Genomic DNA, 15714 nt, shown 5'->3' with positions numbered 1-15714 from the left:
TAGATCAAGCGTCTTTCCCCAGCCATGAGTGCGTGAACGTGAGATCATAGCCCAGTATCCAAGTTTCTATAAAGGGTACCCTTTTAGTATTCATTTAATACTAGTTATTAGTTTATGGCAATTATTTGATGTGTGACAATAGAGTGACTAGACCAAGCTCAGTTTCGCTCTGTTTGAATTCTAGATATAATTGGATCTAAACAGGAATGTTTCTTTCTTATACGTGGAAATTTCCTCGCTTTTTTGGACTAGTCACTCAGGAGAGCAAGCAAGAGAAGAGGGAAAGGGAACGACATGGAAGGCGTCGGCCGTGCGGAAGGTCCCTCATGCCTTAGAGCCATTCTCTATGCTAAGGTCTAATCCCTCACCCCCTCACATAAAATCAGAGCATTTTAAAGCAGATCATGCACCAACCAGATCCAAGTCTCTCGTTTTTCAGATGGTGAAACTAGGGAAAATGCTTGCCCAAAATCAACTAGTTAGCTAGCAACACTGCCAGGTTAAAAAAACAACAACAGCTTAGAATAAGCTAACTTGTTCCACTCCACCACTCTGCAAGCAGTGTAGGGGACAAGCTGAGAGCTGGCTGGTTTGTGATTACTGAAGATCAGAGTATTTGGAAGTGAGGAACCAGAAACCCTGGGTTTAAATGTGGTACACAGAGATTATAAATGGTACATAATTAGAAATTTATATTCTAATCAAAAGAAATAGCATATCCAATTACTGTTTCCACAGGTATTTAAATTGCCTTTTAAGAAAAAAATATGCTTTAGTTATAATAAAGTGGGCTAATTAAAAGGAAATACGTTAGGTAAATAATAGTACAAGTGATAGTCAAATATAACAAAAACCACACAAGTGGGACAAGAATACTGAAGTCTGGGACCCGAGAGAGCAAAGGCTGGGGACGGTGGGAAAGGGACCTTGTTCTCGGCAGCCTCCGGGGTCACACGGACTCTCCAATCATCCACTCCCACCTGCAATCACACAGGTGGTGGGTGATTCACTCCGTGTAACTGCATTTCCCGTCCTGAGTTGTTGTTTTTCAATGATTTGCTCTTTATAATTAGATCCCACCCGTGGTGTTCTTCCTTTTTCTCTTTGCTGGGGAGCCCAGGCGCCTACTGCTCAGACTGCGCCCTGCTCCCAACGCTCTGCTCCAGACACGAGGATCCCATTATCATTGCCTTCATCATAAACCTGGACTTAGTCACTAATACTTTTTATTTAGCCACCAGAAATGTAAGTATGAGGGGCTGTCTGGCATAACATTTTTTTGGGTGATGAGGGAGAGGTCAAGGAGGAGAGGGAAGAGACTCCTCTTAAAACACAGCCACATACAATGTGCGCTCCAGTGAGAGTTAATGGCGTGTCATGTGTCATTACCTGCCACCCCAAAGGGCCGCCTCAGTCCCTGTGTGCACTTCTTCATATTAGTGTCCTTCAGATCCATCTTCCCAACTCGGACTATTTGACAAATCAAGTAAATTTTATCCCTGTTGAGGTCTTTGTTTCCAAGATCCTGTGGGGCAGGAAATGAGAACAATTACACATCATGGGCCTAATGGGAAAAAGTAGAAAGGGAAACCAAGTAACAGTAAGTCCTTGAGGTCGAGTTTAGCACTTAGTATTCATGGAATAATCATACAACTGGTCCTGGTAAAGGCAGAAAACCAAGCTAGCACACCCATTTCACAGATGAGAAAGGTGAGTGTTGGGAAGGAAACTGGGTGACAAAACTCTGATGCCCAGTCCACCTCAATCTGACAGGAAGAGAAGTCTAGAGGTATAATATCGGCTATACAGACAGGATTCCCTGTATGCTAGCTGGTGGCCCCCCAAAACAGCATTTGCTACAAATGACTCTATCCATTTCATCATTGCTAAGCACCTCTCAAGACAAAGGCAAAAGGAAGAGGAGGAAACCCTAAGTTCCCATTTCCTGACACCTAATGTATGTATATCACTCAGGGTTGGGTTGTCGTGACACCAAACAACCCCAATATCTCAGAGCTTAGAACACAACAGAAGTTTCCTTCTGGCTCCAGCAATAGGTCCACTGCAGATGCGTGGGCCTCCGCTCCGCTCACTTCTTCACTCTGGGCCCCTGGCTGATGGATGACCTCATCACGAAGGTGCTCCCACCCCTCAGCAGAGGGAAGGAAACATGGCAAATCACGTACTGGCACTTAAAGCTTCCACCAGGACAGATGCGCACCACTTCGGCCTTCATTTCATTGGCGAAAGTGAGGTGTGTGAGCACGCCACCTTCAAGGGGGACAGGGACGTGCACTCACTCGGTGTCCAGAAGAAGGAGACCAAATCACCCACACCAGTGTCGCATGCACGTGCTAAATGTCGCATGCCATCCTCTTCACTGATCCTTGACAATTTTCAGAAGTAGATGCTATTATTGCACTCCCATTTTATAGATGGGGGAACTGAGACACAAAGAAGATAAGGAGCTTCCCCAAGGTCATGCCCTTAGTCCTTGGAGACACTGTCCAGTCACTCTCACTCCAAAGTCCATAAGCCTAACTTCCACAATACATCTTCTCACCATCAGACTGGCATGCAAGAGGAAACCCCACCTGGATCACCTCAGCATCTGACTGATGGGCTCAAAACTAAAAGCTCCAGTGATCCCGGGACCCCCTTCCAGCTGGAGTCAGCTGGAGAAGGAACATCAAGGGATGTTGTTGGCATCAGAGCAGAGAACCCTGGGCAAGGCCTAACTAGGAAATAGCTGCTTGTCCTCCAAGCTAAGCCGCATGCAGGCACATGCACTAGGTATAGCCTGCCAACTCACATCGGAGCCAGGGCTCGGGCAAAGCAGCCATCCCCAGCCTCTCACTGTGGCTGGTGGAGGAGGAAAATGAGGGAGGGTACAAAGTCTCTGGGAACATGATATGGCCCCAACGTGGTCCACCCCTTTCTGCTTGGAGGCCGTGATGGCTAAATGTAATGCATCCACGTGGCTAGGCTATGGTGCCTAGTTGCCAGGTCGAACACTAGTGTAGACATTGACTGTGACAGAATTTTGTTGACTTTAGGTAACAAAGATTACCTTCCATAACGTACTTGGGTCTCATCTAATCAGTTGAAGCCCTTAAAAACAAATCAGTTGAAGCCCTTAAGAACAAAAACTGACGTTTCCCAGAGAAGTAGAAATCCTGCCTGAGTTTCCAGCCAGCTGGTCAGACTTGCACATTTCAAATTTGTCAGCCCCCATATGGGTGAGCCAAATCCTTAAAATTCATCTATCTGCCCATAGGTCCTATTGGTTCAGTTTCTCCGCAGAAAGCTGACCTATACAGGGCGTGTCCTTGCACCAGCTGGAGGCATGGACATCTGCTTTCTCATTCCCCAAAGCCTCCAGGCTGGGCAGGGAGGGAGGGAAAGAGGGAAGGAGGAGGCTTTCAGCCTGAGGGTGACCCTACACTCATTTGCATTCCCTGCCTTGCCCCATAGGCGACTGAGGTTGAGATCCCAATTATCTCACGTCCAGATGGTTGGACAGCCTCTTCCCTGGCCTGCCTGACCCCTTTCTCCAGTCCACCCTGAAATCCCCTACAAGCCCAGATTTAGAAGCCACATTTATTATTTCATTTCTCTCCCTTCAACACTGTTAACAGCTCCCTAGGTCCTACCCTATTAGTGCTAATCTTCCCCGGCTGACACGAAAAGTCCTAGACATAATATGTTTCCAGCCGGCCTATCCAACCGATTCCCCACTATTCTCTGCAGGTAAGTACTCTATTTTTGTCACAAAGATTTCTTTATTGCTCCACAAACACACAATGCTTGCTTTCAACCCTGGATCTTTCTTCCTAAGCCCCCCGTCCGCTCCACCGCCTCAAATGCTTACGGCTTATTCCTCTATAGAGCCAAAGCCTTTCCATCCTCAAAGGCTCAAGTCTTGCTTCATTTATAATGACCTTCATTCCTAATTACTTCTCTTCTTCCACTGTGATTTTTCAAAGCTTTGCATTGGTATCTTTCAGAGCTACAGAGGCCCCGGCACCTGAACGGTTTCTTCTAGATGTTAGGGCTAAATTATTACCCCCTCCCCCATTTCATATGTTAGAGTCCTAAGCCCACAATACCCAGAACATGACTGTGTTTGGAAACAGATGATTAATTCACCCCAATAAATTTAATTTTAAAAATTAGTACTTAAATAAAAAAGAGGTGATTACGCTAATCTGAGGTTATTAGGGTGGGCCCTAATCCAATATGTCCTTCTAAGAAGAGGAGATTAAGACACAGGGAGTAGATGGCCATCTGCAAGCAAGGAGAGAGGCCTCCAAAGGAATTAACCCTGCACACATCTTGATCTTGGACTTCCAGCCTCCAGAGCTGAGAAAATAAGTTTCTGTTATTTAAGCCATCCTGTCTGTCCTTTGTAATGGCAGCTCTGGCAACTAATGCACTACATCAGCGGTTCTCAACTTGTGGGTCGCGACCCCTTTGGTGGTCGAACGAACCTTTCACAGGGGTCACCTAAGACCATCCTGCATATCAGATATTTACATTATGATTCATAACAGTAGCAACATTACAGTTATGAAGTAGCAATGAAAATAATGTTATGGTTGGGTCACAACATGAGGAACTGTATTTAAAGGGCCAGAAGGTTGAGAACCACTGCATTAGATAAGTCTCCATTCCACCCCCTCTTCCCTTCACTCAAACAAACGAAGGAAGGCCCCAGATTTCTAAGAGCTGTCTCATCAGAGACCCTTGGCACTAGAGAATCTTGATATGCGATGCAATCACAGCAAAAGGCCTGAGCACAGCTTATTCTCTAAGGGCGTGTAAACAAACGGGCAACCCTCACTCAGAACTGTTACAATCTGTGGTGTCTCCCCTTTACTTTGGCCTGAAAAACTCAGATGTGTCGGGGAAGCTGAAACAGGGCAATGAAACTTAAAACCCATGTCACCAAAAAAAAAAAGGAGACATATGTAACACTCTTTGTAACACTTTAAGCAATAAAACAATTAAAAAAACCCATGTCACCTGATTTAATAATTATTGTTCAGTCTCGTTTCCCACGTTTTGGCAGTGACCCCAACACTGGGCAAGGTCTTAGGGAACCTCATGGTCTATGCCTACATGTCTTATTGGTTCAGTTTCTCCTTCTAAGAGGCCAAGGGGCAGCGGGGCGGGGGCGGGGGGGGGGAGGGTAGAGGGGGGGCAGGGCGGGGGGGGGAGGGGGGGAGGGGGAGGGGCGGGGGGGTGGTGGAGGCAAATGCTTGTAAAGCAGAGAGGGGAATTCCACCATCGGCCCAACCCACGTGCCAGCTCCTCAAGCTCTGCCCCCAAAGAGGGAACTAGAAAGAGCTAACATCCAGGACACGATAAATAAGGCCAGCGAGACACATGCCTGCCAAGTTTTATCTCATCTCTAACTTAAACATCACCTAGATGCCCAACTGAAAGTAACTCCCGGTCAAACACCATCACGTCACCCTGTTTGAATTATCTCCATTGCATAGATTGCTTCTGACATTTCTCTTGTTGGTTTGCTTGCTTGCTTGCTTGTTTACTTACTTATTTTCTGAATTATTCCCATCACATCACAAGAGCAGGGGCCTATCAGCTTATTCAGGGCTGGGTCCCCAGCAACTAGCACGGTCCTTACACACAGCAGATACTCACTAAATAGCCCTTGAATCAATGAGAAGCTAGAGCCCTGGCTGGTAGTTAGGGCATCAGCCTGAGGGCCCAAGGGTCTCGGGTTTGATTTCCGGTCAAGGGCATGTACCTTGGTTGCAGGCTTGAGACCCAGCTCCAGTAGAAGTGCCTGCAAGAGGCAACCAATGGATATGTCTCTCTCACATCGATGTTTCTCTCTTTCTCTCTCTCCCCCTACTCCCTCCCCTCCACACTCTCTAAAAAAAAAAATCAATGAAAAATATATCCTTGGGTAAGGATTTAAAAAGAAAGAAGCTAGAGCACCATGACCTTGCTTGCCCCGAAATGAAGACTCCCATCATCTCAAGAGAGGGAGGTGTCAGCCTTTTGAACCAGTCAACCAACGTTCTCAAGTTCATTTGCTGTGGGAGGAAGAGTTGGTGGTACAGGCAGAATTCCACAAAGGCAGGATCCCATTCGCCCTAATACTGAGCGACACAAATCTACCGATGCCCTTTTCTGAGTGTTTACATCATGAGTTGGTTCTCTGAGAAATGAACCACTGATTGATTCCCTGTCCCTCTCCCTCTCATGAAACATCTGTCTCCTGGTTTAATCAGGAAGCCCCACGGGACTCTCCTATTTATCAAGAAAATAAATAGGCTCCTCCTTTGAACTAATAATAGATAAACAGGACTGAGGCACATTTTTATAACTTTGTCTAAGCAATTAGGACCTATGATCTTATTCCTCTGGCCCATTTGATTTTTTTAGGAAACAACAAACAAAATAAATCAGCTGCACTCCTGTCTCATAGTGACATCACATAAGACATCACGTTTAATGGGTTGGACCTGGAAAATTATTGTAGAGCCAGGTAGGTTAATCCAGCGTGTTCGATATTCCTGGATCAAACCCATCAGAATGGCCAGCGCCCAAATCCCTCCCTGGCTTCTCCTCTATAACTTCCCTTGCTAACACAGGCAACATAGTGAAAAACGTCATAAATGTTCTTTGCCTCAAAGGAGCTTTCAGACAACACCGATATCCTTAGGTGTTTTAAGATCACACCCTTGACACAACCTCATGGAAACAGGACAAGGGAGGGAACTCTGCTGGAAATAGCCCTTATCTCCTTCTTCCCACTGGTTCTCCTTTCCAAAGCCAAACAGCCTGTTCCCTCTCAAAAACAGGTCGTCCAAATGGCAACTGCTTTCAGCATTTCTACATATGTCTTGCCCCATGAGCACTGGTTTTTAAAAGGATGGCCGGTAACATCTTCAGTCATGCATGACTTCATTATGTTCAGAATATCCAGATTACCAAGCCAGTTAATGATCTAGGAAGGTCTTTATCTTTTTCTTGATATATTTGAGAAAGGTTTTTAGTTTGGAACCAAAGAAAGGAAATCAGGTTAACCATGAATGAACCGGAAAGCCAGCACAGCTGCTGTACCCAGTTCACCCAGATGGTACCTAGCACTCTGCATGTGTTCTCTGTACAGCTGAGTGAGAAAGAGAGCGGGAGGGAGGACGAGAGAGGGAGAAGGGGAGGATCCACCTTCCCCACAGCTTCCACGGGGCACACAGTGCCCTTCCCCGCCTCTGAAGCTCTGCAGAAAGCATGGAACACGGCTCTGCACCGAGGCCGTGCTCCCTCCGGGCCACCTGCTCAGCCTCATTCCCAAGATCGTGTCCCTGGGCGTGTGGAACGTGGAATGAGAAACAGTGCACACCCACCGTGAAGACCACCTTCAGGTTGTTGAGCATCTCGACCTCCTTCGGGAAGCCCTTGCTGCCCCATCGCACCAGGTAGTTCTCACTGTGGGAAGAGAAGTGGCAACCCATTACTGCCAGGGGCTCAACACGGATTCCCTCAAAATATTCGCCGAGCCACTGCTTTGCGCGCCACACCAGGCTGGCTGCTGGGGACACCGCAGTGTTGGAGACAGACATGGTCTCTCCCTGTAGAAGACGATGGTCTCATCAGGGAGATAGATGTTGGACTTGCAGGGGCAGACAAGTACTGATGTGTGTATTCAAGACCTCTTTTCCTCCCACAGCTGCTAAGCAAATTCTGGCCCAGCTGCCTAATATTCTTTGAAGAGCAGCTGCACTTTCTGTGGGGTTACTGAGGGGCAGAAATGAGGGGGAAGTTCTTTTAGTGCAATTTGCTGGACATTACGAATGTATTCAGCTGTTTTCACTGCTGTGCTTTATCACAATATTACAATTGAGCTGCTTTGCAATAAATAAAATGTCCATTTTTATTGTATTCCCCCGCCCCAAAAAAAGAATGTATTCACCCTTTCCATTCCACTCCCCTTTTAAGACTGAGTAAAGATTTTAATTATTTTAAATGATCCCTTTGATGTAGGACTGTTTCCTTGAATGGAACATCACACTGTGATGGACCACTGAGGGCCTTAGCCATTATCTGAGATACGCTTAAGTAACTATTTAAATGGGGTCCTAACAGCTATTTACATGCGATTGTGCCCTAAGAGAACTGTTCAGGATGCTGTGAGAATGTGAATCAGGAGAGCCTGGCCTAGTTTGAGAGGTCAAGGAAGTCTTTGATGAGACATGCAAATAAAGTTGGTCAAGAAAAGAGTGGGAAAGGGAAATTTTTCTGGCAAAGCAAACATGAGTACAAGCAACCTGAAGCAGAATAAAACATATACATCTAGAAACAGATCCCAGGGAAAGAGAGAAATTCGAGAGAGAGGCCAGACCATGTAGGCCTTGAAGGCCATTCAAGAATTTTGGCTTGATCCCGTGGCTAACTAAATCCCATTTAAGGGTTTTATGAGAGGCAGTCACATGGTTCTGACATACGATCATTAATCCTTTCACATCTTCAAGCCACACACCACCCTGTGCAGTTTATCCTGGTCCGTCCAGCTGTGCTAAAAAGAGAGAGTCTAGCACCTCTTTAACTGAGGAGAAGCCAAGTATAGTTTGCCCAGTTGAGGCAGTAGGTTTCTGTGCCATCCAGGAGTATACAGTAGGTGCTAAATAAATGCTTATCTTGAATTAGTAAAAAGCAAAATAAAGCTCAGAAATCAGGCCACCCCAAGAAGACATAATGAGAATTCAGCAAAGTTAAGGGCAATTGCTTTCTTTTTTAGAGATTTGTCCTATCTGACTTCTGGCTTCTCTCTCCCCACTCACCCCTAGAAGATTAATGAGAGTAATCCAAGCAAAGTTCAAGGGGGAAATGGAAGTGCTGACAAATGAACACAGCTTCGGATTAACCAATGGTTAAAACTCAATCAAGTTAAATGCACCTTATTATTTTTTTTCAGTAAGAGTTTAAAATTTTAGTGAAATTTGCAGCAAACTAACCAGGAAGACTTTATTTCCCCCTCCCCAATTTTTAAGCGATTTCCCATTGGTTATTTCTGACCCATCATGGTGATTATACGTGGGTATCACCCAGAACCTTTCATTACAGGTAGCAAGCCCCATCGAGAACCACCCTACTAGGTCGAAACAGCAGGGCCTCGCAATTTTCTTCCAGGGGAAATAGAATCATAAATAAGGAAAGCAATTTAGAGGGCTGAGCGGGCCCCATCCATCCTTGCTCAGGAAGACCTGAGGGTAAATTGGGAAGGCCCACCCGGCACTAAGACAGGTGAGGCCTCCTCCACGTGGCACCCTCCTCAGAGGAAGGATGAGGACCATTCCAACTCCTCCTCAAGCTTTTTTTAGAAATTAGCCTTGTACTGGCCCAATGCCTGGGCTGCTTTTTTTTTTTCCTACAAAAATTTACCTTAAATCTCCCAAACCAGATTTCTTCAGACACCCACTGGAATCTGACCATGACTCATCCCAACACTGGAAGGTCAGTCTCAGCCAAATTCTCCCCAGTCACATCTGGGCCACACTGAGGATGCCTTAACTAGCCTGCGGCTCATTGTCTGTCAACCCTGATTAGGGCAGGCAAGAGCGGAGATTGGTTTCTTGGGGAAAGGGTGGAGGCAGTCTGACACAGTAAGGCATCCAAGTTCCCCCTCATTTTTCTGTATCATGCCTCTTCTCTTCTTTCTTTGCTTTCTACTTTTTTGCTTCTGCCCATTTTGTCCTGCTCCTCACCATCCCTCACTCCCCTGAAGGCTGCCCTGTGTCTCTGCATGCTCAGAGGCATCTCTCAGGCACGCCCCAGCAAGCACATCATCGCTGTGACACATCAGGGAACAGGGCTGCCATCTCGCTGATCCATTGCCTCTCTCCCCAGAACAGGTTCAGGCCATCCATCCCTTGGGCCAGCAGGCCAGGCACCCTTGCCAATTCAGTCATGACGAGTCCTCATGTTTTCTAAGAGGCAGGGAGGGTCCTGTTAGTGCTTTCAGGATCTTTGTCACGGGTGCCTTGGGAGCAACGGACAGGAGCAGCAAGGAGACTGCCACACAGACCCTTCCAAGGCAGGTTCTCAGGGAGCAGGAAGACGTGTTTGCAGTGTCTACTGAGGCCTAGCCAGGTGAACTGGGCTGGCTCTCTAATATTAGGGATTTGGTTTGCTATAAAGAATAACTTTGCACCATAAATGACACCCTGGTGAAAACCATTCAGGTATCTGATGTTACTCCTAGGGAAAAGTGCCTTGGTGACAGGCTAAATTGGGGACCCCCTTGCCTTTGGAGCCAGATGGACCCAGGTAGAAATCTCAACTCTGCCACTTACAAAGACATGTGACTTTGGGAAAGTCATGTGGCTTCCTTGAGCCTCATGTTCTCACCCAAGTGGCACAGAGTAATGAAATTGAATGAGATCATGTACAGGCCTCAGCTCAGCCTTCTGAGATGGACAGTCCCCTCTATGTTTCACAAGTGTCTCCAAGAGAGCCATCATTTTCTAAAGCCCCACATTCACCAGCCCTGCACTCATTTCATTGTCATGGCATCAAAGCTAGAAAGACATCATTTTCTCCATAAAAGCAGATCATGCTCCAGCTCTATTCTAATGCATAAACCAGGACCTCCAATATAGGACCATGTGTTGGCCCTAATCCTATTGGGGGCCATAGTCAGTGGTCACCTGGGAGGAAGTATGGTCTGAGCCAGAAGCAGAGGCCAGGGGGACAGAAGTGAGGGCCAAAGTCTTTCCCTGGAGATTCCCAAAGGTGCTTTTCCCTCCTTGAGCTGAGGCACCTAGAACTTCCCTCATTTCCTTCATTCTCAAGAACAGTTCATTAAAGTAGTAATAATCACAGCCACTCCCTTTTGGAGCCAAACAAAGATTGCAAGGAGCGCCCATCCCTGGGGACGGGGCTTGGAGTCTCACCACGTAGAGCTGTTTCCAGATGCTGCCCCATTCCCAAAGCGTCGTTGTCACTTCTTGTGCCAGAGGAATTTCTGCAGGAATGATGTTCTCAATATTTCTATTTAAGGCAGGAGAGAAAGCGGTGTGAAATTGGGACCCAGGTGCTAACAAGACAAAATGCTGGCCAATTTGCATGAAGCTGCAGTTGCTGAGAGGGTCCTTGCTGTGAATTTGCTGTCCCCTCCAACAGCCACACCAATTACATTATGCAAATGCAAGAGGCTTCTCTTTTAATGTCCTCCTTCACTGGGGTGGGCCCTTCAAGCTCATTATTCACGGTTAATTTAGTTAGTACAGTCCAAAGGCAGTTGCCAATGAAAAGTCTGATTCTCAAACTTACTGATACCCACTCAGAATCAGACCTGAGCAGGAATCATCATGGATTAGATGAGGGAAAGGAGCCACACAAATAAACACAGGCACGAAAAAGACGGATCACATCCACCAAGTCATGCTTTCAAAGAAGACAGGACAGAGACACCCCATAAGCCACCGAAGGCCAAGCCTAGTGAAGAATGGCAAGTACCTTCTTTTTTCAATGGTCACTTCCTTGATGTGGATAAAGGACTTAGGAAAAATGCCCTGTTGGAAATAAGATAACATAGCTTAATATACATAACGAAACATCAAGTACAATAGAATGACACATCCCCACAGAAATAACTGAGCCCAGGTCCTCATGGCTTTTACAAAAGCCACTACTGGAAAAACTCTCAAACTTTAAAGGAATAACCCCAGCATCCACAGAGCAAGGGCTGGATTCTAAATCCACCCATTTAGGTCCAGGTCTCCTCCAGTTCTCCGTCAGTTCTTCTAGATCCCACAGTAGCGCTAGATTTCAAAGGATGCTCCAGCCCCAGGTGACACATGGACGCTCAACGTTATCACATGGGCAAGAGAGGGGTGCTTGAAGGACTCACTCTAAGAGAGACAAGACACTCTGCCTGGCCCCTCTGTGCCCAGTCCCCCTGCACAGTCATGAGCAGTTGGAAGGTCAGGTCCTGAGCAAGCGTCTCCCTGGCTGCAAGTGGACTCCTTTGATTTGAGGTCCTTTTCTCCCTGGTTTTATTTGATTGCTCTTTAGAGAGCAAAGTAGGCTCATGCCTCCCAACACACCACTGTCAGGGAGGAAGGAAGAAGCATCTATTGTTATTTCCTTCCTCCAAAAGCTTGGCTCAATTAATAATAACAGTTTGTCAATTACTCGGAAATTCCTTCCTAAATTCAACCAATAGGCACAGTAGGGGCATCTGCCACTGCACTAGACACTGTGAGAGGTGTGTAGAGGAGCAAAGCAGGCACCCGCTCTCGTGGAGACGAATACGGTGCAATGTGAGGCTGGAACAAGGAAACTCGCCAGCCCTGTCTCTTCTCTGTCATGGCGATACAGAGGTGAGGAAATTATGAATGCCCGAAGCACTCTACAGGAAAGCAGTAGATCAATTTCAAATAAAAAATGCACAGTACCATGGGGATCAAGGAAGGGAGAAATCAGATATGACTGGCATATTGGGAAAGGTTTCAGGGAGGAGAGGGCTCTGCAGGTTGGCCTTGAAGAATGAGTGAAAGGGGAAGTTGAGGCTCCTGAGTACCAAGTTGTAGAGGTGGGAAAGCACAGGACACAAGGAGGGAGGGGTGGAACCTGTTTGCTAAGGAATGGCAGGTAAAGATACCCAGTATTGTCCCAAATCAGAACAAATTCATCTTACCTGTAACATTTTCTGCAAAGAGAAAACAAAGAAACAGGTCTCTCATCTATTCTCACAAGTCTATTGCTGGTATCTATTCTCACAAGTCTATTGCTGGTATTTTTGTTGTGTGTGTGTGTGTGTGTGTGTGTGTGTGTGTGTTTGTAAGAAACTCCTGCAAACTGCTTTTAACTAGCAAAGAAACTCCTGCAAACTGCTTTGGACCTTAGATACAAATCAGCTGTTCGTTGCCAAGATCTCCAAAAAACATCTACAAATACAGGAATGTCACATAAAAGCAAGTCTCCTCCTTCTTTTGAAAAAAACAGGAGGTTCCAGCAGAGATGGCCAGCGCCCTCCCATGGCCACAGCTGGCTGGTGGGGAGGAGCAGCTGGTCTCTGAGAAAGAGCAGGTGCCTCCAGCTCACTGGCAGCCACCCAGCCCCTCCCTTATCTCCATCACCTGCTGGGTGCCGTGTCCATGTGCATGTTTCAGCCTCGGCCTCAAGGACATGCAAAGGCTAAGGGAGTTTGGCAAACATCCTAAAATAATATCCCAGTTCTAACAGCAGCAAATGACATCTAACTATGATCTGCAAAAGTTAGTCATTACAAAACAGGCAAGTTCAGAGATGGGTAAAAAGATGTTTAAAAGATTCTTCTTTTTGCAGGAATATCAAATGATACAATTAACACAAATCCAAGTTGCACCCAGGCCTCAGACAAAATGAACCTCGGTGTAGCAAGTACTGATGACTGTGATGAGCCCACTGGCCTTTGAAATGAGTCAAGCACAGCCAAGTAGTGGCGTTTGTCATCCCCGTAAATGTAACGTGTCTGTCGGGAGCCTCATTAGCAAACGCTCATTCCCAGGCTGACAGATTGTAGCTGAAATATGTTCTCCACAGACTGAAGAGCAGGTCCCAGAACAAACAACTTACAATGCAAAGTCACCCCTCCCGTCATGACACAGTTTGAGGGGCAGGGCTTAAAGAAAGTTCCAAAGCCACTGGGACCCACAGTGGCTCCTATTTTGAGAGGAAGAAAGAGAGAAAAAGGATAAAAGGAAAGCAGAAAAAAAGGAATAGAGGTTGGAGAGAAAGATTCTCAGGTTTGGAATTAAGTACCATTCTAAGCACTCTTTGAGTATGAAGCCTTTTAATCTTCATAACAACCATATGAGATAGGAACTGTAATAATCACCCCATTTTGCAGGAGAGTGGTCTACCTGAGGCACAGAGAAGTAAACTAACTTGCCCAGGGTCACACAGCTAGTGACAGTGTCAGGATTTGAACATAAGCAGCCATCATACCGTGCTTCCTGTTTAATGTAGGAAGGAGAATAGTGGTTGCCTAAGATCTTCATCCTCCCAGCACCCGAATCCCCAAAACCACAGCCCACTGAGCTACTTTCCAGCTGAATACTTCCAGCGGTGAAAACCTTACCACACCACACAGCATGACATTCTATTTTCATGCTCCTCTTTAATTTCTCCATCATTATTGGTAATAATTAGCCATTAATGACAGAGCTTATCCCTTCTGAGTGCTTGCTGTGTGCAAGCAACTATGGTCAAGCTTTTAGTTTTGTTTTGTTTTTAATTATAAATTAATCTTCACAACAATCCTAGAAAGTCAGTACAATTACTGCCTCAATTCTACAAGTGAAAATAGAGAGGCACGGAGAGACTAAGCAACTTGCTCATGGTCACACAGCTGGTGCGTGACGCAACTAAGATTTCAGCCGAAGTATCTGACTCTAGAGATGACACTCCAAAGCACTGCACAATAACAGTTCTTCCCCATCCCACCAACTTCGTGTGAGAGCATTTCTGTAATATCACTTGCTACCATTTATTGATGGTTTAATTCATGTAAAGCTGTATGCTAAGTGTTGTACATGCATTTTCTTATTTCAATACTGTGGGCTAACTATTAACATTCCCATTCTATAGGTAAAGAAGTAGAGATTCAAGTCAATTGATGTACTGGGCCAAATCACCACAATCAGGGTTCAAGGGCATGTCTGCAGGGCTTCAAATCCAGCCCTCCCAGCTGTTCTGCCACAATGTCCCCTGTGAGATGAGCATAAATACAGATAACTGTCTCTTTGAGTACAAATACAGATAAGGGTCACTTGGTTGCAATGACCTGAATCCACTTGATGGCCAAGGCCACCAAAATCCACCAGAAAGCAGGAAAACAATCAAGGGACAAATAGACCCTGCCCAAAGCTCATGCCCACATCTGCATCTCTGTCACAGGGGCCCCATTCCAGGGACTTTGCCTGCTCTGACCCTTGAGACTCAGTTCCTTGTGCACACTTGTAGGTTTCCTGATTCTCAGAACTTCGGCTCACTCCTGAGCAAGGAGTCTATTGACTTTTACCCCCCAGATACACATTCTGGCTCCCATATGCAAGTTCAACCAACACTGATTGTCCACCTACCATGTACATGGAGCTAGGTGCTTTCAGAAATAAATCCCAATGACACTTGGCGAGAAGGGCTTATACCATCTCCCCATGCTAGGTGACGAGAATGCGTCAACTACTTCAGCGCTGACATCCCCACCCTGCTGGATCACTGACCTCTGTGACCTTCTGAAGTCAGCTGCCTAATCTGGTCAGCTGTCACCTTTACCCAGCTGTACTCCAAGACCTGAATAGGCAGATACCAATAGTAGGCACACGCACAGCCAAATCCTTGACAACAGACTTTGAGCTTTGAGTCAAAGCAGGCTCAGTGTAACACAGCACTTAATCCTACCCCAGGACTTGCCCGAGGCTCATCGTTCTTTCAGGTTAAATAATAGCAAGGGGTTTGTGCTAATCCTTCCCATGTAATTGCACTTCTTTTCTTAAATGGAACACTCACAAAGTGCATTGCGGGGGGAGATGAGAAAAGGGATTTTTTTAACCATTCTTCTGGACAATTGTAAGTGCCAAAATCCATCCATTGTCCGCTCTTCCCACATCCCAAATACCAAAATGAAATGTACCTAAATTCTCTAGTCACCTAGGAGTTGCAGGTGGTGGGGAGAGGGAGGAGAGATTAAAA

At 46.2% G+C, this 15714-nt stretch overlaps 1 protein-coding gene across 1 annotated transcript in view; it reads right to left on the bottom strand.

The window, feature by feature from the left end:
* Window positions 1-7598, bottom strand: part of LOC102440373 (dedicator of cytokinesis protein 2-like) — a gene marked incomplete at its 3' end in the record, with an annotated part of 18786 nt that extends 11188 nt beyond the window's left edge. The window contains exons 1-2 of the mRNA XM_006107485.2: window positions 7383-7598; window positions 1390-1525 (exon numbers count right to left, since the gene is read on the bottom strand). Of these exons, the coding sequence (XP_006107547.2) occupies window positions 1390-1525; window positions 7383-7598 (352 nt within the window). The remainder of the gene's footprint in view (window positions 1-1389; window positions 1526-7382) is intronic.
* Between the last annotated feature and the right edge of the window lie 8116 nt (window positions 7599-15714).

Source organism: Myotis lucifugus, unplaced genomic scaffold, assembly GCF_000147115.1.
Source record: "Myotis lucifugus unplaced genomic scaffold, Myoluc2.0 scaffold_1213, whole genome shotgun sequence".
NCBI lineage: Eukaryota > Metazoa > Chordata > Mammalia > Chiroptera > Vespertilionidae > Myotis > Myotis lucifugus.
Note: the sequence above shows the minus strand (reverse complement) of the source record. Positions and strands in the feature narration are given on the sequence as shown.